At 38.4% G+C, this 26,149-nt stretch overlaps 1 protein-coding gene across 2 annotated transcripts in view; it reads left to right on the top strand.

Moving 5' to 3' along the window:
• Window positions 1–26,149, top strand: part of LOC117289274 — a 51,251-nt gene that overhangs the window by 20,949 nt on the left and 4,153 nt on the right. For both annotated transcript variants that reach the window (XM_033770321.1, XM_033770319.1), the window contains exon 3: window positions 5,792–5,908. In XM_033770321.1, the coding sequence (XP_033626212.1) occupies window positions 5,792–5,908 (117 nt within the window). The remainder of the gene's footprint in view (window positions 1–5,791; window positions 5,909–26,149) is intronic.

Genomic DNA, 26,149 nt, shown 5'->3' on the forward strand with positions numbered 1-26,149 from the left:
AAAAATGTATACTTTAAAGACAATGGACACCAAATTGGTGTATCTCAACATATGCATCAAATTACAAACCTGTGACAATTTGGGCTCGATTGGTCGTCGGAGTTGCGAGATAACTATGAAAGGAAAAAAACACCCTTATCTCACAAAGTTGTGTGCTTTCAGATGCTTGATTTCGAGACCTCAAATTCTAAACTTGAGGTCTTGACATCAAATTCGTGGTTGGAAGATTACTTCTTTCTAGAGAACTACGTCACTACAGAGAGAGAAGTTTCTCACAATGTTTTAGTGCTATCAACCTCTCCCCATTACTCGTTACCAAGAAAGGCTTTATGCTGATTAATTATTTGGAGCAATTACCAATAAGTGTCCACTGCATTTAAAAGTACAAACGTAAACACAGAAAACAATGCTGTTTTGTGTACGGCTGGAGAGATTTTAGGGTGTCATCCTTTGTCATGCTCTTCCTGAACAATTCGGTGCTTCAATTCGGAGTGTCATGGCCGAGAGGTATATTTCACTACGCTCAACTTATGGTTGTGGCACTTTGCAAAGTACTCAACCAAGGGCATAATTGCCCTGTTCCTCTGGATGGGATGTAAAGCCACGCGTTAAGAACCCTTTTAGTTTTTTTATTTGGAGAAGGGGTTTGCCCTGATGTTTCTGGCATGGTTGGCTGCAGATTACGACACCGTGAATCCTTCCAAGGTGCTACGTCTATATTGGCCTCCTAATTGAAAATAGCTTTGTACCTGTGATGTAACATAACAAGCGATTTTGGTTTGCCCGTGGTCTATATCAAGTGCTGAGCTGTGTGTACATGTACAGCACTATTGACTGCTATTGTTTTATCAAAGTTTATTGATACAATTTTTGCCTTGACGTATTGAGGGAAGACATTGGGGTTGGGCATTTCTTTTTCCCCTTTGTTGGGGTGTAGATGTGACGTGTAATAGCTCATGATGTGTAAAGCTAGTTCCTACTCTATGTGAGACATGGGTATAGTCTACAAGTGAACCTGCAGCCGATTTCACGAAACGCTAGGATTAATCCTAGCTCGAGTTAGGACGAGTTACCCGTCCTAACATAGGACGGGTTCAATGCGTCCTACGTATTTGGATACGGGACTGGACCTCTCAGCAACGACACTCCAAATGGAAGCAACCAATTTTTCAGGAAGAGAATGACAATGGAGGACACCCTAAAATCTCTCCTATAAGAATAATCTTAAGTTTTGTGAAATCGACGGCTGATCCTGTAGCAACATCACTTCTACTCTGAAACGCTAAACACGCATCTGTACGCGCCAAGCACGTCTCAAGTTCAGCCAAAGTGAAAGTTCTCTCTTTGACCACAGTGAGGGCGCTGTTTGAGTTTGTGACGTCATGCAAGGGGCCTGTAGGTGGTTGCATGTCGGGTCATAAAGGGTGTCACACCTCTTGAGAAGCAGAAATTGTCTCAGCGAGTTATCCTCGTAAAGGTTCAGTTGATAAAGGCAGTGGACACTATTGGTAATTGTCAAAGACAAGTCTTCATAGTTGGTGTATCTCAACATATGCATAAAATAACAAACCTGTGAAAATTTGATCTCAATCGGTCATTGAACTTGCAAGATAATAATGAAAGAAAAAACACCCCTGTCACACAAAGTTGTGTGCGTTTAGATGGTTGATTTCGAGACCTCAAGTTCTAAATCTGAGGTCTCAAAATCAAATTCGTGGAAATATACTTTTTTTTCTCGAAAACAATGGCACTTCAGAGGGAGCCGTTTCTCACAATGTTTTATACCATCAACCTCTCCCCATTACTCGTCACCAAGAAAGGTTTTATGCTAAACATTATGTTATGTAATTACCAATAGTGTCCACTGCCTTTAATAGATTTAAACACCCAGAATTGGATATAATATATCTGAATTGTGTCTCCAGTGGAGATTGAACATGTGTTTAGCAATGGCGTCTTGAGATATTAGCTCATGCCAGTTCAGTTTAACTAATTCATCAGCGTTAACAGGCCTCATGCTGCCATTAGTAAAGGAATCGGGTATTGAAGGCAAGAGTGGACGAGGGAACCTGTTGAGCTCTGCTGCTGACCTTGCGAATACTGCAATAACTCTGTAAAGATTTCTCTGGACACCTTGGTTTTTGGAATGGTCAAGTTGTGATGACCTTGTACTTTAAAGTCATGCGTTTTTATCTGCTTGTAAATTCAACATGTCAAAGTTGAGGTTAGGTTTATAGAGTTCTCTTGATTTCATTCAAACCCTTTAGTTAATTTGTAAAGTAAAAATAATTAATTTGTTTAACCTTTTAATTACTAAACAGACTTATTAGCATAAAACCTTACTTGGTAATGAGTAATGGGGAGAGGTTGATAGTATATAAAATATTTTGAGAAACGGCTCCCTCTGAAGTGACGTAGTTTTCGAGAAAGAAGTTTAGAATTTGAGGTCTTGAAATCAAGTATCTGAAAGCACAAAACTAAATGTGACAAGGTGTTTTTTCTTTCATTATTATCTCGCAACTTCGATGACCAATTTTCACAGGTTTGTTATTTTATGCATATGCTGAGATACACCAAGTGAGAAGACTTGTCTTTGACAATTACCAAAAGTATCCACTGCCTTTACCTTTTTAATTATTGACTTTTGAGTTTTTTTGTTGATGTTTGTTAGTCTCATTTATACTAAGCTTAATATATACCTCTTTTTTTGTACACATCATAACAGCAAGCCACTTGTATATATTATGTTTCAACAATCATGAACCATCTTAAAGACAGTGGATACTATTGGTAATTGTCAAAGACCAGTTATTTTCAAAGCAATTTGACATCCATGTTTAAAAAATGAATAAAAATAAGCCCCCTTTTTTTCTAAAATTAAAGCATGCCCTGTTCCCCTTTCCAACGCCATCGTCAACAAATTACTGCAGTCTTTTATCAATTACCGGAGACTTTTATACAAGATTAAACTAAACTGCTAAGGACAAGGTTCACCAATCAGGAATCCTCTTTTAGTTTAGATATCACGGTGTCAAAGACACTTGACACTATTAGTAACTGTCAAAGACTAGCTTCTAACTTGGTGTATCTCAACATTATGCACAAAACAACGAACCCGTGAAATTTTAAACCCATTTGGTCGTCGAAGTTCGTTATTTTAATGGAAGAAAAAACACCCTTGTTGCACGAAGATGTGTGTGCTTCACAGATGTTTGATATCGGGACCTCACAATCTATTTTTGAGGTTTCGAAATCAAGTTAAAATATTTTTAGTGGAAAACTTTACTTCTCCTGAAAACTATATATGTTACTTCAAAATGAGCCATTTCTCACAATGTGTTATACTATTAACACAGCTCTCCATTGCTTGTTACTAAGTAAGTTTGTATGCTAACAATTATTGTGAGTGCTTACCAATAGTGTCCAGTCCCTTTAAATAGTGTTCGATAAGGATTACAGCAGGACGGCTGTGTAGGAAACTTTGGCCCACTATATTTAGCTGTACCGCGTCTATTAGGATATCCTCATGCATCCTGAACAACTTCATTTCTGATAAAGTGTTTATTAACGACAAGGTTGCAGCGTTGGAATTGTTGACCGAGTATCTTGGACCTGACCTTGCCTACATAAAACTTCCTCTGTGACAGGCAAGATGCATTGGGATTAGGTACTAAGTAGTTTTGTTGTGACACTGCATTTTTTTAAACGCAAACATGATGAAATAATGTAGCTCAAAGATCTCATAACTCTCGAGGCCGGACGGCTACTTCAAGGTGAGGGCTACATTTAAATTAATTGGGCTATTTACCCAAATCAAAATTCACCAGGGGCCATTACATGGGGGCTAAAACAAGGTTACCCCTTCGCAGTATGGATGTGTGGGTTTCATACCAGGAGCCTGACTGGTAGAGCAGAATGCATACCGTTCCTGACCATCTGCTTACGAAGGAATGATGGTTAAATACAATATTGGTAATTGTCAGACTATACCTTCACAGTTGGTGTATCTCAACATATGCATAGAATATAACAAACCTGTGAAAATTTGAGCTCAATCGGTCGTCGAGGTTGCGAGATAATAATGAAAGAAAAAAACACTCTTGTCACACAAAGTTGTGTGCTTTCAGATGCTTGATTTCAAGACCTCAAATTTTAAATCTGAGGCCTCGAAATCAAATTCTTAAAAAATTACTTCTTTTTCGAAAACTACATACATTACTTCAGAGGGAGCCGTTTCTCACAATGTTCTATACTATCAACCTCTCCCCATTACTCGTTACCAAGAAAGGTTTTATGCTAATAATTATTTTGAGTAATTACCCAATGGTGTCCACTGTCTTTAAGTGTCTTGTCCAAGGACACATGTTTCATGACCGGGTATCGAACCCACACTCTGCTGTTGACAACACCCGAGCTTGGGTCCGCGGACGTGGCATTGTGATATGAGGCGACCATTTAAAAAACAAACGTACCAGATTGTACCCATAAAGTGGGATCACCATCAACTATTTCCAACCTTGAATATATCAAATGTGAACAGAATGATTTAAAGCCAAATACCAATGGGATTATTTGCTGGGACATGTTTTTATGTATAGGTAATCCAAAAAAAATTGTCTAGACAAATCATTTTGACGAGACCGTAATACAAGCTGATCATTTCTTGCTGGGTGGTAGGAGATGTCAAAAGCAGTTTGACATTTTCAGACCACTATTTGTACTTTTAAAACTTTGCTTTGCCGTGGAACCTTCCTCGTGTTTCTTTAGCCCTTTTCATCACTTGTAAACAAGATATAATAAAATTAGGGTAGATGGCCTTTGCTTTCGATCCAAACCGGACCTACTTCAGAGGCAAAAAAAAAAGTACAAACAAATAAATGTATCCATTTTAATAAAAACAAAGAGGGGAAAGGGATTAAGGGAAAGATCGAAGAATAAGCGGGACAATTATAGCCAATCAACGTTTTTATTTTGAAAAATAATTTGTATAGATAGATAGATAAATATACAGATAGATAAAATTAATGGTTTGTTAAAAAACTTTCCTCGCAGCACAAAGGCTGAGTTACTACAATTTTACATTCATTTGAAAATTGAGATGAAATAGGAGGCAATTAATAATAACAAAAAATGTGGAATAGTTAAGCCACTCCTCTACATTTACACTTTGGGAATTGATTAAATTTAACTCAAATATTGTGTGACAATAAAACAAAACCATAATATAAGAATTAATATGATATAATCGAGAAAAAGCGAAAGACCATTTAAAAAAAAAATATTAACAACAATTAGATGAAAGCAGGCCATTAATTGTATTTGTATATGTAGGTTTACAGGTACACCCCCGACGGTAACTTACATGTATGAAACATTGTTTTGAAAGTTTAAAAAATGTACAAGCAAGGAGACTGAGAGAAACAGGTCAAAAAAGCAACTCTTTAGAACCATATTACCCAAGAAAATAAATTGTAAAAAAAGGTAGAAAGGTTCAAGTTTGTTAACCTCTTTGTTTTGGGGCAATGAAGCATAGCAATGTATAAGTGCATGTCTGTGTTTGTATACACGTCAGCCGGTCAATTGACCACAACCAGTTTGGGTGGCCATTTTTTCACCCAGAAATATTTTGTGTGTAGGCCTATTCATCGGACTCGCAATGGTTAAACACTATCAACATATTTTCATGTTCATTTCTTGTCACTTGAAGTTTTTTTCTCTTCACACTATGAGGCTGCCCACAGCTCTGCTCTTTTAATGAAACTATCAATTTCTCTATTTTTTTTTCCACCAGTTGAATTTCCAGAACAGACAAAACGTCAGTAAAAATGATGAGAAATTCACAGATGTTCAGATTTCGTTAACTACAAGCAACAAATCGCAGTCAGCAAAGAAACCTGTAGTACAGAAGGTAAGATTAAAGAAAGCAAATCTTAAAGACACTAGACACTATTGGTAATTGGGACCAGTATTCTCAGTTAGAGTATCTCAACATATGCCAAAAATAAACAAACCTGCGAAAATTTGATCTCAATTGGTTGTCGAAATTGTGAGATAATTATGGAAGAACAAACACCCTTTCCACACGACGTTGTGTGCTTTCGATCAGATGCTTAATTTCGAGACCCCAAAATCTAATTTCGAGGTCTCAAAATCAAATTCGTAGAAAATTACTTTTTTCCCCCGAAAAATATACGTTTAAACTTAAGAGGAAGCCGTTTCTCACAATGTTTTATACTATCAACAGCTCCCCCATTGCTCCTTACCAAGTAAGGTTATGCTTATAACTATTTTGAGTAATTACCAATAGTGTCCACTGCCTTTTAGATTTTTGTCAACTTTTTTGTAAAGAAAAAAACCCTCTGAATTGTGAAAATGAATAGCTTAGGGGAAGGACGAAGTACAGCTGAAACCCCCTGAATTGGGAAGGGGTATGTTTAGCCCCTCTTGCTTGGTGCCCTCAACTTCTCTGTATTTTTATCCAGCCTTTGAAGAAATGACACAACAGGGAAATTAAATTAAATGGTAACAGAAGTGCTTGTCAGCTGGTGTGTGCAGTCAACATTATACAAGCAATGTTCAACAGGAACTGACATCATTATCATGGCGTCAAGACAGTTTCATTAGATTTAGGATATGACAGATTGTGTAACTCCCTTTAGGCTTGATTATTTAAGTCTAGTCCGTTGTGTGAGTGTTAGCTCATCATAAAAACAACCCAAACTTAGTTTACTTATTACAACAGTTATTCTCTCGATAACTAATAATATATGACCTTGTCTTGAAGTTACTATACATGGATTTAGACACCCAGTGAGATTTTGATCTTTAAGCCAAGCTTCCTTCCCCTTGCTCACGGGGTTGTCGAAATAACTCACCCTTTCGGGATATACATTAAACCCCGTTTGGACGCCGTCTCTCAATTGGTATTATCACAGGCTTGATTTAATATTTTGAACAAAACGATGTAGCTGCTGCTAAAACAGGATTCGACCTGCCTGTAGCCAACGGGTTGCTCGGTGGTTTATAGTGGTGAGACATCTTCTCTAGCAATGCGAAGGTCGTGGGTCGAACACCGCCTGTGTTTTTGGTTTGGTTTTTTCTTCGAAAATTTCGGAGTATACAGTGCTTTATACACATCGATGTAAGGGGTGACAAATATTTTTTATCCCCGATGCCAAAAATTGTAATTTTATAGCCAAACATAACTCTGTACACAGGTAACGAGAAAGGGATATTTAATCCCGAAGCATTTTTCCAATAGGAGTGACATAGCAATGCGGTCCTGTCAAACCCTTTTACTCTGTTGGGAATTTGACTAAATATGATGGATTGCTTCTTCTACCGAATCGACATTGACGGATGACCATTTTTTAAAACAACCATTGAAGTCATTCAGTCTGAAGTGCCTTGTATTTCTGAAATAAAAACTAAATTTTCCAAGTGAACCTTGGTGGGTTCCCACTTACACTGTATTGAAAATGAAAATCTCATTCATTTTTAAAATAAATTGTTGACTTTGTAAGAGTTACCGTGGTTCCCTTTTGCTTTCGACCAACCCTTTGTCTACAACAATTTCTTTATCGAAACTCGTGGTTGGCCTGGAAGGAGAGCTCAGATTGTGTTTTGTAAATCGTCAAGGGTTTTGACCGAGAAGGTTCCACAAGTCCAACTTTTTAAATAATTGAATACTATGCTAGTCTTTTAAAGACAGTGTCCATGGACACTGTTGGTAATTGTCAAAGACCAGTCGCCTCACTCTTTGTATCTCAACATATGCATAAAATAACAAACCTGTGAAAATTTGAGCTCAATTGGTCGTCGACGTTGCGAGATAATAATGGAAGAAAAAACACCCTTGTCACACGAAGTTGTGTGCTTTCATTTCAGATGCTTGATTTCGAGACCTCAAATTCTAAATCTGAGGTCTCGAAATCAAATTCGTGGAAACTTACTCAGAGGGAGCCGTTTTTCACAATGTTTTATACTACCAACCTCGTAAGGTTTTATGCTAATAGTAAGGTTTTATATGCTAATACATATTTTTTTAGTAATAACCAATAGTTTCCACTGTCTTTAAAAATGTTCCTGTTTAAACTCACTATTCAAGTTGACAATTATACTTCATGAATATTGCTAAACATTACACATACAGTGGCAAAACAAATAATGTAAGAAGTAACGATGAATCCAGTTTTACGAGACAGAAACTAAAATAAGTATGGGGCATCTTCTAGAATTAGATTGCTTTGCGTTATTTCTGTTTGCATGTTGTAATTGATAATAGAGAGAAGCTATTCGTTGTCCCTTGTGTGCCCCCGTGCTGCATCCCAAATGCAACTTGGCTTTGTGCCTTGTTGCTTTAAACAGGACAGAGAAAAACGATATTCTTCTGTGTTCAAGGCAATGTAATCAGTTTGATTGTTTTACTGATGATTATAAGTAAGGGAATCCATGTGTGGTGAAGAGGTTTTCAACTAGTGGTTTAAACCCAACGAGGCCTGGTTCTTGATAATATTACCGAGACGAAGTCGAGGTAAATTATCAAGAACCAGGCCATGGCGGGTTTAAACCACTAGTTGAAAAATGATTCAACACACTTTGATTCCCATTCATAAATACCTTTTCGGTAAAAAACACACATGTTTCAACACTTTTTACTGGTCATAAACAAAGGTTTATACACACCCACGTGGCGCGCTCTCCACCAATAGGATTAGCGAAACTGTCTGAGGTTTGTATGAATGCAGATATAAACAACACAACTAACCAGTGAACAATTAATTTCAAAAGGTCGCGTTTTTGAGACATCGCTGACTCCAGACATCTGCTTGTCATAAACTCCTCATAAACACCAGAGTGTGTTTTCCTGAAAAATGGCTTGTCATTTTAGCCATGAATTATGCAGTTCCTTGTTTGAACACGTATTCATTATGTCCGATGCGTTTAATTTGTAATTGATTGATACATGTAATAACTCCAAGGCTGTACAACACCTGTGTTATTGCATAGCGAAGGACATGGTCTTGAGTAATATTGCTGAACAACATTGGTTTCAGGGTGAATATTTAGTCCTGTTTTATATTGGTATGCAGAAAATGTGATCACCTTATGAGCAAATATTTCCTTGTGAGTTAACAATTGCATGAGTGGCCGTTTTGCTCGATGTAGAAGGTCTTTGTCTGTTGGGGGCAATTCTGGTAATTTCCCCCATCCCCCCCCCCCCCCCCCCCACCACCCTATTTCCAAATACCTGCTGGGATTGACTACTGTAGGCTGGCCTTTCCTAGATGTGGCTTACATATAATACTTTAGTGGCTGAAGTTGGGATGGGGAGGTTGGTAATTTTGTTGGGTTGCATACAAAACCGACATATTCGTTAGTTCCACACTATGTGTAATGTAAAGTCAATTTGTTTAGCTATGAAATAGGCCTTTATGAGAACAGAGTCGAAAATATTTAAAAAGTCAACAAGGTAATAACACTTGACCTATCTTTCCGGTTGCAACACAGTAAGAATTCCGCCCAACTGACGTTCATGTTTTTATTGTATGGAAATACTTCAAGATTATGGATCCTTATCCTTATCCTTTCTTGAATAAAGTAGTTCTCATTATAACTCAATACACTAAGTAATTTCACCCGATACTCCACATTTATGTTAGTAGTTAACGACAGCAAAGGGTCATTGGAAGTATGGTACTTATCAAACACCGATTACTACCTCGTCTTCCTGGTAACCATGACTGTAGGTACCTACCGAACACCATGAAATCTGAAAAGTCTTGGGGTTGGCGTAGAGGTATCTTTCCTCGTCTTTAAAGCCATTATACACTTTCGGAACAGAAAAAAAAAATCACAGATTTACAAATAACTTACAGGGTTTACAGAAGGTAATGGTGAAAGACTTCTCTTGAAATATTATTCCATGAATCGCTTTACTTTTTGAGAAAACATTAAAACAATATCAATTCTCGATAGCGAGAATTGCGGATTTATTTTAAACACATGTCATGACACGGCGAAACGTGCGGATACAAGGGTGGGTTTTCCCGTTATTTTCTCCCGACTCCGATGACCGATTGAGCCTAAATTTTCACAGGTTTGTTATTTTCTGTATAAGTTGTGATACACTAAGTGTGGGACTTAGACAATACTGTTTACCGAAAATGTCCAATGGCTTTAACCTCTAGAACCCATGACTGCGTGGGTTTTCCCCTGGAATAATTGTCTGGGGTTTTCCTCCCATATATAAAACTTCAACTTTCTTCCTTGTCTTTTCTCCAACAAAAAAATGAATGAAATGAAATGAAATAGTCAGGAGCAATCTTTTTGTTTCTTTAAATTTTGCTCCCTGTTTGGTATCACCATATGGGCCACATCTTTATACGCGTGCCACCCTCATTGTTTAGAGTAGCCTAAAGTGATAAAGTGCCTTCTAAAAAAGTAAAAGGGCAATAATGAGTGAAGCTTTTAGCGTAAGTGGTCCCCAGAGACCATAAGTTGGAGTCAATTGAGTTTATCAAAAAAGTACATCATTTTGGGTTTTTTTAATGCCTCAATGATTTCAATATTGTATATGCCTAGATGAGCTTACTTTGAGTACATTTCGTGATTGGCGTTTTTATTATTTGTTACTTTATAATTGTTTTGAGAGATCGCCTCTCATCACGTGAGGGATACACTGAACTGATTTGGGCCATAGACCCACATCATCTGCTAAAGGGGTCGTTGCCATCCCTACTTGGGCTGAAACAGGGTGACCCCCTTCACAGTCCGTAAGGAGGCATTGACATCCACTGGCTGGTAGAGCAGAATGCTTTACCTTACTGTAGTAGACTACTCCTAATATTTATAAGTACTTGGAACACTCAATCGTATTTGTAATTCTGAACTGCAAAGCATTTAATGTGAGCTGAACAACATTCCGTGTTGGTGTTTACTGACATGTAAACATGAGCTGAACATGGCGGCGCCCAGTTCGGGTTACGTGACGTCACTTAACAACCATTAGACTTGTGCAAGTCCCAACATAAATACATTACACTTGCCAACTGTTTACGAAGCAAGTATAGTTACGTGCCTTGCTCAATGGCACAAGTTTCATGACAGGGTATCGAACTCACGTCACACTTTATAAGTAACGCCCAGAGCCAACTTCAATTCAGTCGGGTTTTTTTTGAAAATAATTTTCCTCGCCGATTGTGTCAAGGCGTCCACATGGCTGGAGATGCCCATATTGACTATGTTTTCCCCCTTCCTATTACAGAGTGTTGTTTATTTTGAAAAATTCAAATGAAAAGGATCTATGAGTGAATTACATGTAAAAAGAACATTTTATTGAATGCATTTCGGCCGTGCATTAAAGACAGTGGACACTTTTGGAATTTGTCAAAGACTATTCTTCACAGTTGGTGTATCTCAACATATGCATAAAATAGTAAACCTGTGAAAATTTGAGCTCAATCGGTCATCGAACTTGCGAGATAATAATGAAAGAGAAAACACCATTGTCACACAAAGTTGTGTGCGTTTAGATGGTTGATTTCAAGACCTAAACCTGAGGTCTCGAAATCAAATTCGTGAAAAATTACTTCTTTCTCGAAAACTATGGCACTTCAGAGGGAGCTGTTTTTACAATGTTTTATACCATCAACCTCACCCCATTACTAGTCACCAAGAAAGGTTTTATGCTAATAAATATTTTGAGTAATTACCAATAGTGTCCACTGCCTTTAAATGCAGAATGTATATAATCACTTTGTGAAATATTTTCCATTTCTCTCTGCGAGGTCCAGATTTCCACTCATGATAGGTCTTTATTCTGCGACAATCTCATATGCATCCATATAGGAAATCACTTTGCGTTTACATACAGCAGCTGTACTGTTTCAAACAATCCCCTTCCTGGTACCCGGACCCTTCAAGGGTTCCCAAAGGAAGGGGGGCTGGCTCACAATCAATCAATTATCCGATGGAAGAATGATCACCACAACAATCAGTTCTAATAACCAATGATTCTTCAACTTGAAGGTGGTCGGAAACTCAGGCTGTATATATGGACTCGTTGAGTGATCGTGCACATGTTGGTGCCTTTTGAGGAATTTTGATATTTTTTGTGTTTTTTCAATATGTTTGTTTGGTTGTTGTCTTGTTTGTGTTTTGGTGTCCTGGATGCCTCCTACACTGTAAAAACTCTTTTGAATGAGTGGTGGCTCTGAAAAGAGCCGGTTTGGTCTAAATGGGGTTTGCCTCCACGAGGACACCACTGGAAAACCTTCCTAATCTAAGGGCAACTTTCAAATTAATTTGTGTTTATAGTGTATAGGTCCCATGAGTTGTGTTGTAAAGCAGTGGTTTAAACATCAAACTTAAACACTGGTGTTAAGCAAACTTTGATGTACTGAGATCCTTTCAAACGCTTCCTAAACACAATGTTTACGGCTGATGCGTCAAACTAAACGCGCCAAATGTTTACAGTTTTCACTATGACGCGTTTAGTTTGACGCATCAGCCGTTTGCAATGTGTTTAGGTATGTTCATGCACATCAAAGTTTGCTAAACACCAGTGTTTAAGTTTGATGTTTAAACCACTGCTTTACAACACAACTCATGGGACCTATACACTGTGAAGTGTTAAACCTAAACCCTTTGACGCGTTCGAAATCTGTTACAGAACCTAATCACTTGTTTTTACAGTGTTGGGGATGATATCTGTTTACATTGCTGTTGTGGTTTCCTTGCTGGAAATTTCCAATATCAGCATTTTTGTATAGTTTAGGCAACTGTATTTACTTTTTGGTTTTGATTCATGGGTATGTATTTTTTTTATCGGTTGCTCTATAAACACAAATTCATTTGAAAGTTGCCCTTAGATTAGGAAGGTTTTCCAGTGGTGTCCTCGTGGAGGCAAACCCCATTTAGAGCAAACCGGCTCTTTTCAGAGCCACCACTCCTTCAAAAGAGTTTTTACCCATGGTTGTACCCGCAAGTTTACTATTAATATTTATATTTATAGTTGCTCCCACTTAGTCCCTTTTGGCAGCAAACAATGCAAAAATTTGGGTCTTAAAGGCACAGGACACTATTGGTAATTACCTAAAACAATTGTGAGCATAACAATCTGTAAAAAGCAATGGGGAAACAGCTTCTTCTGAAGTAACATAGAAAGAAATATTATGTTCTCACTAACATAAATGAATTACTTTCGAGACCTCAGCTGAGATCTCGAAATCAAGTATCTGAAAGCACACAACTTCGTGTGACAAGGCCGGATGTTTTTTCTTCCAGTATTCTCTCGCAACTTCGACGACTAATTGAGCTCCAATTGTCACAGGTTTTTTTTGTATGCCTATGTTGAGATACACCAAGTGAGAAGACACGTCTTTGACAATTACCAATAGTGTCCAGTGTCTTTAAAATTGACACCATCGGTGTTGTGTTACATCAGATACCAAACAAATCAAATGTTACACCATTGGGTGTGAAAATAACACTAATTTCTGCCAAAACAATACATTTGTGTAACTCGCTGTGACTCTCTCTTGAATACCACGGTGTTTGCAGTGTAGGTTCAGCCCTTGTGTCTCCAAGAACTGTGACATTGGTCCTTGGAGCTGCAGATCTTAAAGTGGTTTCTGTGGTGTCGAAATCAGGTTTAACTTGTTGAGCTAAATTGTTGTAGAATTTGTTTTTAACATGTAACACTTGTCACAGTGTTTTATCTGAGAAACAAAGTACCGGACACGAAGCCTTGATCCATCTTGGAACGTTGTCCTGTTTATTAACGGTTCTAGATTGCATTAGACACGGGATCACCATGGGCCATGGACCATGGACCACTGTCTCTAAACCAATGCCCCCTTGGGTTGTTCATTTGCAGGACCCTCCGGTGCCAGATTAAAAACCTGACTGATTTAAGACAGGACACTGGATACTAATAGATAAAATATCATGAAAGGGGACTCATGTAGGTGCCCAGTTAGGAATCCAATTGATTCAAAGCAAAAGAGAAAGGGAATTGTACCCACAGGTTGGCTGTGAGCCACAATGGAATAGCCATTAAAGTTCTATTTAAATGATTCAAAGTTAAGCCGTCGTAGACCATTGGTTTGGCCATGGTCCATGTCCCAGTGTATGTGGACCCAAGCTGTAGGTGTGCGTAAATTATTCAAAGTTGGGCCGTAGAACCTTGATTTGCCCATGTTCCTCAGTGTGGCTGTCCAATATGGCTTTAGGAACCTGTGCGTTAAATGATTCGAAGTTGGGCCGTAGACCCTTAGGACCAATGGGGGAACCTGTACGTACATGATTCGAAGTTGGGCCGTAGACCCTTAGTAGGACCAATGGGGGAACCTGTACGTACATGATTCGAAGTTGGGCCGTAGACCCTTAGTAGGACCAATGGAGGATCCTGCTCGTAAATGATTAGAAGTTGGGCCGTAGACCCTTAGTTTTGGCCATGAACCCCAGTGTCTTTGGACCAATGGAGGATCTGTTCGTAAATGATTAGAAGTTGGGCCGTAGACCCTTAGTTTGGCCATGATCCCCAGTGTATATGGACCAATGGAGGATCCTGCTCGTAAATGATTAGAAGTTGGGCCGTAGACCCTTAGTTTGGCCATGAGCCCCAGTGTATGTGGACCAATGGAGGATCCTGCTCGTAAATGATTAGAAGTTGGGCCGTAGACCCTTAGTTTGGCCACGATCCCCAGTGTATGTGGACCAATGGAGGATCCTGCTCGTAAATGATTAGAAGTTGGGTCGTAGACCCTTAATTTGGCCGTGATCCCCAGTGTATATGGACCAATGGCTGTCCGATTAGGTACAAAATGCCACCAGAAACTCAGTGCAGCTCAAATGAATTAAGGAAATTCCCTGTAGCTACCCTGGAACTTGAATGATTAAAGATACGGTAGTAGGTTTCTTTTTAAAATATCTAAATCCCATGTCTTTAAATGGGCCATACAAATAATATATTCAAGGTTTAAAGTTCCATTAATTTCCATTGTAGGGATATCATGAGAAAAATCTGTCAGATAAATTACAAGGCTGCCAACACAAAGAGATATGAAAGTGTACATCAAGTTTCATTGCCACTTAAGAATAAGTGTTACTTTAAAGCTGGTCACGGGGGCAGGTTGTTAATTGAGATAAGAATTAAAGCAGGCATTTCAATTGAGTGGTGAGGTGGGAAAGGGAGGTTTGGCAATCCCAGTAATTCATATAGTGCACGATTTGATCAAGGAAAGGGATTATTGCTCATGTCAGAGATTGAGTAAAAATTGGTTTATATAAGGCAGTGTTACAAACAGTATTTCCTGTCAGTAGTGTGGGACTAAGTTTTGAATTATGAGACCTAATTCTGATAATACCATGTAATGCTTTACAAGGTGGTGTCGACCAAGAACACTGGGGCGAACCCCTTCTCTCTTCGATAAGTGCATTGGGTTCTTTTACATGCGTTACATAACACATGGGACCAACGGCTTAACGTCCCATCCGAAGGACGAAGCAATGGTTAAGTGTCTTGTTTAAGGACACAAGTGTCACGGCTGGGGATTCGAACCCACACTCTGCTGATCAGAAACACCAGAGTTTGAATTCGGTGCTCTCAACCGCTCGGCCACGACACTTCCACAATACTGTCCAGTTTCTGAAAGTAAATTTCTGAAGTCCACACCAAAATCTCTTAAGTATATATAGTTTACAGACACTTGTCCATCAAATAACCTCGAGGGACGTTTGCATTCCTGGTTCCATAATAAATTTCAGTCTTTCGCATTCTTGAAGACGCACACACTGATGTGGGGAATCATGTATGCCTGGGCCTGCCCGTATGCCACAGAGGCCGTGACATATGTTGCATTGTCTTTAGCCTTCGTGCCCCTTGCAAAGTTTCCCCATAGGTTTAATGTTTTCCTATTGGAAGTGCCCCCTTTGCAGGGAAGGACTTTTCAGATTTAGATGTGGGAGGAAAAGCCCAAAGAACTATCCCGGGGAAAACCCACGCAGTCAGGTAGGGACTGAAAATCAAATCCAGATAGTGATTGGAACCGGGATCTAGAGGTGGAAGGCGAGGAAAGATACCACTCTATACGCCGACTCAAAGTGCCCCCTTTGCAGACCAAATCCCCGGCACGGTCGTGTCTCATATTCCTACTACCCCTTTGTGCATCTTTTACCCGGGAAATGTACGTTTTTCCCGGGACCCTGCATGCCCGGGTACCTTTCAATTGATGGACGAAAGGTCAATCAAATTTGCTCGGGAATTTTCCGGGAAATGTGTAAAAGGGGCTAGCATTGGGGTAAAATTGATGAAGGGTGCACTATTCTGTCCTTAATTTGGGTTAACAGCCCAAATCAGCCGGTGCGTTTGTTAAAGGTCTTAAGCTGATACAGTTTTTTTTTTGTTTTTTTTTAAATAGAAGGATAGTTTGTACCAAAATGGTTTTCAAAGTAGGCATATTAACTTCAGTATAAGCTTACATACCAAATTAAACAATGATATTTGTTTTCCTTATTATATAATCATGTTAAGTATTTTTGTAACTTGAATTAATTCTGTTTTATTACGATTTTTTCCTCTCAAATCGTTTTGTGTTTACATTTTATGTAGGATTCCTGACTGGACAAGAGATACAGATGGGTCTTTGCGCATTCTGAGTACACATAGAATGCGCAAGACCATCTAGTGTATTTCTTGTTCAACCAGGAATCCTACATAAAATTTGAATACAAAACGATTTGAGAGTACACCCAGAATGCGCAAAGACGTTCATGTATAGGATTCATCGACTGCTAAGAAATGCACTGGAGTTTATTACTGAGTTTACATGATCCATCACACCTGCCACTTATTTGTTATCAGTAATTACCAGCATTGGTAAATAAGAAACTTCGTCTCACAAGGTCAATAACCAGAGGTCAAATTCTCCTATAACTGCCCCCCCCCCTAACACTCGAAGGTTATCTTGCCAACTATAAAACAGTAACAGTTCGTAGCTAATATGAAGAGAAGTATAACCTGTTTCGCCTTAAACCCACATCCCTAATCAGCTTCCCCGCACAATACATATCAAATTTAGCCAATTTCTGTGTTGAATTAGAAGTCAGTTTTGGAGGGGGCCGGAGGGGTGTGTTACTGATCTGAAATGATTTTGCTTGCGGCAATGGACTAGGCGTTCCTACTTGCTGTGCCCTACTATTCACAAGTTCATGACTTTAAAGGGGTCTGTTGACTCTGGAAACTAATGGAAGTAAAAGCTTACTTAAGGGTGTATGTACTTTTTGTAGGACAAAAACCACAATGTCCACATGTTTACATTAAACTTACACAGTTTGAAGATAGTAATATAGTAAAGCTTCCCTGAAAATATTACTTGCTGAGGTGTGAGAAATGAGCAAAACAATGTCATGAAAATAATTTTCGTCTCAGTGATCATGAGACGAAAATTATTTTAGCATGTGAAAACGTGATATTGTTTTACTCATTTCTCAAAAAGTACTGCGTCTCAGCAACTAATATTTTAAGGTTGGCTTTCTACTATCATTATCTTCAAACGGTGTAAGTTTAATTTAGATCTGTGGACAATGTGTTTTGTGTTACAAAAAGTACCCAAATCCGTTAACTTGGGAGGAAGTACCGCAGATTTAGATAGTGTATTTAATTTTGAGAAACATCTCACTTCGAAATAATGTATAGTTATGTAAAAAGATAGGGTGATATCAGTTGTTATGCCCAACAAATTGAATCTGAGAAGCGTTACTGACACTAGTGTTTCTCAGATTGTGTTTTTCTATTTGGGATTATTCTTCCTGCGTGGACATATGCGCTCGGGATTGTCGGTGATATAACAAGAATGCGACCAAAAGTACCCATTCCAATTTAATTTTGTTTATTAAAGGGAAGGTACACGTTTGGTAATTACTCAAAACCAATATATTAACTTAAGTTAAAAACTGACTTTGTAACGAGCGTTGGAGAGCTGTTGATAGTGTAGTACATTGTGGGAAACGACTCCCTCTGAAGTAATGTAGTTTTTTTAGCAAGAGTTAATTTTTCACCAAAATATTAAAAGACTTCAAGCTAGTTCGTCCAACAAGGGCGGTTTTTCTTTCATCATTTTCTCGCAACTTCGATGACCGATTGAGCCTAAATTTTCACAGGCTTGTTATTTTATGCTTATGTTGGGATACATAAAGTGAGAACACTGGTCTTTGACAATTACCAAACGTGTACAGGCCTTTAAAACAATCAAACGGTTCAAAAATCCAAAGATAAACTTTGCCTTTAATCTTGAGACCAAAATAACTAGCTTTGATTCGGAGGCCTACATGTACATGTGTAAATTAACCAATTACCAACAGCGTCATTCAATAGAAAGAACACACTTTTTAATATAGGTATTTAATCTAATTAAATACAGCAGATCGGTTTCCTGTTATGTTGGTTTAGCAGCTAAGGTTCATTATGATGTGTAATACAGTACGTGAGTGAAACGGACGATGTATGACTTTTCGTAAATGGAACAAGGTTTCAGGGCCAGTGGTGGTGCTATATAGAAAAGGGGATAGTGATGGTGGGTGGGCGGGCATGTAGAGCAAAACATACCCACCCTGGGCCGCACACAGAAGGTAAACACCAGGGCCATATTTCATAGAGTTGCTAAGCACAAACATTTGCTAAGCATGAAATTTCCTTGATAAGAACAGGATTACCAACCAAATTTCCATTTGTTGCATGTTGCTTGTTACTGGTGTTCAGCTGTTGTTTGCTTATCCTGAAAATCACGCGGAAATTTGGTTGGAATCTTGTTTTTTATCAAGGAAGACATTTCACGCTAAGCAAATTGTTGTGCTTGGGAGCTCTATGAAATTGGACCCAGATCTGATGTGCCCAAATTCATAAAGTCGTTTTGCACTCCTCTGATTCCCAAATGTAAAACCCTTTTCTAATTAATCTCATGGAGTTTGTGATATCATAATTTTCACGCTGGTTCCAGGGTCCGCAATTTGTACTTCATAGTTGACCTTCAGGCAAGTGTTGAATACACATACTACAATTTGCAAAGCAAACATTTTGCTTTCTTGTTTGTTGATCTTGCCGAGCCAGTGGCCATATAGTTATGAAGTTTTAGAACGCAGAAATGTACAGTGCCTCCGGTAATAGAAAAGAAGGTAAACTTGTAGTGATGTGTATCATGGATATATACACCTCCCCTAACTTGGCCCGGTCAAATTAATTTGTTTACTCAACCCATAATACGATATCTACGCTATTAGCAATAAGAGCTCTACGAAAACATGCCCCCATAAAAACCGCTCCATTTCACTTCTTGAATAAACTGATAACTTTTCGACGTGGGTTGGCGAACTCTTGCTCTTTGGTGGGCATAAAGGCGTTTTGTTTCAGGCGCTTGACTTTGAAGAGCTGCTGTCAGTTTGTTGTTCCCAAATTCTATAAAATACAATAAAAATCCAGATTAAAGAATCTGTACGTTTGGTGATGACTCTGAAAATGATGACAAGGGTGTTTTTTCTTTCATAGTTATCTCGCAACTCCGACGACCAATCGAGCTCAAATTTTTACAGGTTTGTTATTGTATGCATATGTTGAGATACATTAAGTGAGAAGACTGGTCTTTGACAATTAACAATAGTTTCCAGTGTCTTTAAAGTGTGTATTGTGTAAATCCCAGCCTAGATAATAAAGAGGGTCTACTTTTACTTTAAAGCCATTGGACGTTTTCGGTAAACAGTAATGTCTAAAGGCCCACACTTCGTGTATTACAACTGATATAAAAAATAATAAACCTGTGAAAATTTAGGCTCAATCGGTCGTCGGAGTTGGGAGAAAACAATGGGGAAAACCTACCCTTGTTTCCGCACGTTTCGCCGTGTCGTGACATGTGTTTAAAATAAATCTGTAATTCTCGACAACGAGAATTGATAATTGTTTTAATGTTTTCTCGAAAAGTAAAGCATTGCATGGAATGATATTTCAAGAGCAGTCTTTCACCATTACCTTCTGTAAACCCTGTAAGTTATTTGTAAATCTGTGAACCTTTTTCTGTGCCGAAGTGTATAATGGCTTTAAAAAAGTGTCTTTGTGTTAATCCAAGCCTGGATAAAGAGGGTCTACTTTTACTTTAAGATTGTTTCGAGAGCTGTGAAAATATTTGGGTTGTTACCTGACACCTGGTACACAAGCCCTACATGTATTATATTACCCCGAGATATGAATAATGCAAAGACCTTCAACATACGAGGTCTTTACTTTTAGTTGACTCAAGTGTCTTGTTTTTGGTTTCATCCTTTATGGGTGGTGGCTCACTATTATTTCCCTTTCTTACTTGAGAACAGGGGAGATTATTTTCAATCGTCTAATGGCTCTTTAAGGAGTGTGCCTTTCACATACACCTGGATGATCTGTTCTTCATCGGGTTCCCCCCCCCCCCCTAAAAATAAAAAAATAAAATGAAGACGAAAAAGCACTGTTGTTTTGTCCGCCATACCACTCTTGCAAAGATCCATATGTCGGAAAACTCATTTTAGAGTGACAGACGAGTACTTTTAACTAAATTTATAGAGTGAAGTTCGTTCCAATTTCACTCAAAAAGAGTGACACAGATTGACTTTCACTCTCCAAGGAGCGAAACTGCTACCAATCGGACAAGCGAGTGACTCTTTTCACTCTTTGAAATTAAAGGAAAACGTTGCCTTGGATCGGTCGAGTTGGTCTTTGAAAAGCGTTTGTAACCGTTTGTTATAAAATGCATAATGGTTAGAAAGATGTTTTAAAAGTATGAACACAAAGATCCACACAAATTTGCCTCGAAATTTCGTGCGTTTCCTGATACTTTGGTAACTAACACGGGCGGCCATTTATGGGAGTCAACAATTTGACTCCCATAAATGGCGACCGTGTTAGTCGACGAGGTAAAAGGAAAACCGCGCAATTTCAAATGATACTTGTGTGGATCATTACTCTACTTTAAAAAAATCTTTCTAATCATATGCATTTTATAACAAACGGATACAAACGCTTTTCAAAGACCAACTCGACCGATGGACTTCACCCTTCAAGCAGGACTTCAAAGGCTAAGGAATGATTATCTCAAAAAGTTTGATTTTTTTCCAGTCAGCTTTTTTTTGGTAGCAACGAATCTTAACCCCATTCCTCCTTTAAAAAAACCTTGGCTTCCTTCTGAGATAATTACTATTCTTAACCAGTGCATGTAAATTACTAGGGAAACGTATTTAGGGGCATGGCAGTATAGAAAAGTCGCCCAAAAGCAAACTTTGTTCGCAGTGATTACTTTGGAAGACAAGATTGGCGTGTTGAAACCCGACTTGCTGATTATTGAGTGTCGAGTTTGTTATTATTTAGAGTAATAACCTCCCCTTGGGAAGGGGGACGCAATTAAGTGACTGTCCACCGCCTCTCCTGTCATCTCTTCGGTCCCTCTTGCTTGACACAGGTTGAAGAGGGTCAAAAGGGCCCTTAGCTGCCAATTCTTGAAGATTAAGTGCTCTCTGATAAACTGAATCTCGGTCTATTGAAACTTTTATCTAAGAGGGTTGACGTCCGGAAATTAGCATCTCACACTTGAGATCACTCAATGGTGATGAGACGAAGAAAGAGTGGTTAGAGAGAACGTCAACTCTCTAAGGGGATACTTAAAAGTCCCTACAGGGATCTGAAGGAACGTCTATTATGGGAAGGGGAATGGGTTCCATGAAATGGCATGGTTATGGGTGGTCTGGATATCGTTAAGACTTTCCCGTTTGACTTTAACGTTTTGTGTTGCTTCTTGTGTTTCGTTTCTGGGAGTTTTTCTCGGAGTCCAGAAAGAAGGGTCTGAAATAAGATTATGTCTGTGTATGTCCCATCTCTGAATAGGGTTTTAAAGACCAGTGTTCTCATTTGGTGTATATCAACATATGCATAAAAAAACAAACATGTGAAAATTTAAAGACGGTGGACACTATTGGTAATCGTCCAAGATCAGTCTTCTCACTTGCTGTATCTCAACATATGCTTAAAATAACAAACCTGTGAAAATTTGGGCTCGATTAGTCGTCGAAGTTGCAAGATAACTATGAAAGAAAAAAACACCCTTGTCACACGAAATTGTGTGCTTTCAGATGCTTCATTTCGAGACCTCAAATTCTAAACTTGATGTCTCGAAATCAAATTCGTGGAAAAGTTCTTCTTTCTTAAAAACTACCTTACTTCAGAGGGAGCCGTTTCTCACAAGTTTTTATACTATTAGTTTTACAAGGCGGCGGCCGTGTGATAGTGCATCGGTTGCCGTGTGATAGTCCGACGACTATCACACAGCGTGCAGTACCCAGACGTCTTTTTACCCACCTCGAACCCAATCAGATGTGCATCTGTGTATCTGAAACGCGCGTACGAACGTTACGTGTACGAGGATGACAAATATTGACTGCTTTAACTCGTGCTATGGTCAAAGGCAGTGGACACTATTGGTAATTACTCAAAATAATTATTATCTTAAAACCTTTCTTGATTAGAAGCAATAGGGAGAGGTTGATAGTATAAACATTGTGAGAAACAGCTCCCTCTGAAGTGACGTAGTTTTCGAGAAAGAAGTAATTTTCCACGAATTTGAATTGTAGACCTCAAGTTTAGAATTTGAGGTCTCGAAATCAAGCATCAGAAATCTTACAACTTCGTGTGACAAGGTTGTTTGTTCTTTTATTATTTACTCGCAACGACCGATTGAGCTCAAATTGTCACAGGTTTGTTATTTTATGCATATGTTGAGATACACCAACTGTGAAGACTAGTCTTTGACAATTACAATAGTGTCCACTGTCTTTAAAACTGCGCCTCGGGAAAATAGAACGCTCCGGGGATTACCGCGGGAGTCGTAGTTTTGTAGTGGCCACTGCCTTTAAGCAATCTAAAGTTTTTGTCCAAAGCCTTTGTCCAGAGATCAATGCCACCATAGCCCTGGTAGACACAGCAATTTACAATCGTTTAGAGTAGTTTTGGGTTGAACAAAGAAACATCTACTGCAGCGAGATTTGAACCAGCTAACCCCCAGAATAATGTGCAGGCGCTCTACCAACTGAACCATCCATATTGACACCAAATTCAAACAAGGTTTTAAGTCGTCAAGAAGTTTTTGGACAGACATAGTTTCATCGGTGATTTTAGGGTTAAACGAAATTGTTGCTGTTTCACACATATTATTTGCTTATCTTTTAGTTTGTCATATCTTTATCAAGCCCAACTACACTGAGGTATCTGTTTTGTTTTAATAAATTCTGATTTTCGAAGAAATAAGGCCGATAATATAGGGTTTCATCCCTGTGAACAGATTCTAAACCAACTTGTTTTCAAATTGTTCGCATAATATTATGGTGTCAAGAAGTTGCAAAAGACATATTTCTTTTTAAACATGTTACGTAAACACGTCTTTTATCGACATGAGGGATTCGTCACGTAGACAGACAATTTTTTCCAAATCTTCTTTCCTTTTGAATTATTTAAACAAACAAATAAATTTATTATTGTTAGCGAAGTGTTATGGCGCCAAGATGTGACAACATAGTCATTGGAAGTTTTAAAACCTTTTAAAGGGACCGTATCCCTTGTTTTTTTGGAACCGAAGTTCGATTATTGTAATCCTAATAAGTGTAGATGTTTATAGAGTACAACTAAACTGTGAAATTTCAGTTAAATAATTGGTTTATGTTGTGTCCCCGCAGGGAGAATGATCCGTAACTAACTGGAATAATCAATATGAGTCTCAACTTTCAATTTTGGGGGATAAAAACTTGTATCTTCTTCCATAACCATATTACTTCGAAGAGAAACGATTATCAAAATGCTAATCAAAAGCTGCTGTAAATCTAACCAAGTAAGTTTGTATTGCCATTCGTGTTAGGGGAGGGGGGGGGGGGTTACTAAACGTACACCTTCCCCTTAAAAGCCCTGTTCACGTTTGGTAATTATCAAAGACCAGTGTTCTCACTAGGTGTTATCCCATCATAAGCATACAATAACAAGCCTGTGAAAATTTGGGCTCAATCGGTCATCGAAGTTGCGAGAAAATGATGACAAAAAAACCACCCTTGTTATAGACAAATTTGTGTGCTTTCAGATAGGAATAAAATACTTATAGCTAGAAGTATTTTATTATTTTAGTGAGAAATTACCTCTTTCTCAAAAACTACGTTACTTCAGAGGGAGTCGTTTTCCAAAATGTTTTTTTTTTTTACTATCAACAGCTCTCTGCTCTCCAATGCTCATTACCAATTTTAAAGTTAATATTTGTTTTAAGTAACGTGTACCTTCCCTTTAAACACCCCCTTGTCAATGCCTTACGATTCGAATCAGTTGCCTGCGTGGCAATAGAAGCAGTCGCCATGTTCTTTGACGAGGAATGAAATAATTTCCTGATATTTCAGCGAGAAGATTAGTCTAGCTTAGGACCCTTAGACAAAACACTTCAGTTTAAATTGATGTTTGTTATGACTGGCACCGATTCCAAAATATTATTGGTCCGTTGAACCGGGCCCCTCCTGTCTGTTAGGATTAAAGGGCTTAATATGTAGCCTTTCTAATTTTAACCCTTCAGCAGCTCTAGAACTCTCTGACAAACACAACAGCCACACTTCAGAGGTCCGTGAACCCTTTGCCACCTTACACTCAGTAGGTTCAGAGTCATGCATGTGGTCGAAATTTAGACTTTCCGTTTAATTTTGTTTGTTTGCTCCTTTTAAAGGCAGTGGTATTTACTCAAAATAATTATTAGCATAGAACCTTAATTGGTAACGAGTAATGGGGAGATATTGGTAGTATAAAACATTTTGAGAATTGGCTACCTCTGAAGTAATTTTCCACGAATTTGATTTCGAGACCTCAGATTTAAAATTGGAGGTCTCGAAATCAAGCATCTGAAAGCACACAACTTCGTGTGACGAGGGTGTTTTTTCTTTCTTTTATTATCTCGCAACTTCGGCGACCAATTTAGCTCAAATTTGCGCAGTTTTTTTATATATTGTATGCATATGTTGAGATACACCAAGTGAGAAGACTGGTCTTTGACAATTGCCAATAGTGTCCACTGCCTTTAAGCAGTGATGGTCAGTTTGTATGTTTCCCTCTATAAAAGAAACAAACAACCCGCAATTTGCCTTTAATTGCTGAAACTACATTTTGTACTAGTTATATTGTGTTGTGTTTGTTATTTGTAATTTTTGTCTGTACATTTTTTTATACTTTTTTTAGTCACACCGTAAACAAAATGTCTTTTACTTGTGAACTGCCTTTTACTTGTAATTTTTGTCTGTAATTCTTTTAACTTTTTTTTAACTTGCGAACGTATTGATTCGCCCCCTTTTGTGATGATACTGTTGGCTCTCGCGAGACTGCCAGCTCCAGACTTGCCCCATACTAACTGGGCAGTAGCTGAGAGCAGGGGTGTTGCAGAAATTCAGGAGTCTCGCAAACGCAACAGAAGTGTCGCGAGACTTTGTTTAGAAAACAAATTGATGTAGCATCTTTAAGACCACCAGTATTTGCGTTTTGAATGCATTAACAAGTATGATGTCCTCTTATTTGTAAACAAAATCATCAAATGAAGCGCATTTAGCGTGTTTTTTTTGCAGACTTTGGCGCTATATAAGTTTTAAATGACTTCTGGGGAAAATAGTTGTCATTTGTCTACCCTGTCCCGAGTAGACCAAACAGTCTTTTAAATGGCCTCACCTTTGGTCATAACAAAATTGTTATCAATGGTCGTAAAGAAACCAAACCATTGTAAATCCAAAAATATTTCTTTGCACGTCGAGGTATAATAAAAAATAATCAACGCACCTAAAAGTGTGACCGGACAAATAAATAAAATTGATAACAAGGTGACATCTGCTATAGGTTAGGGTCATAAACAGAGTAGCGGTCACTTGGATGGGCCAACAGATTAACAATGGTGAAATAGTTTGTGTCGTTAGATGCCAGAGGGCCATTATTTGATCCATTTAGCCTTGGAATATAAGCCATCTTCCCTTTTCTTCATATAATGGGATTGAAGAATTCAACTTTTACCGGTAAACCCTCTTTGTATGTCACTGATCTGATGTGGTAGCGGAAGTTGACAAAATAAATCGTTAT

The sequence above is a fragment of the Asterias rubens genome, chromosome 4 (genome assembly GCF_902459465.1).
Source record: "Asterias rubens chromosome 4, eAstRub1.3, whole genome shotgun sequence".
Lineage (NCBI taxonomy): Eukaryota > Metazoa > Echinodermata > Asteroidea > Forcipulatida > Asteriidae > Asterias > Asterias rubens.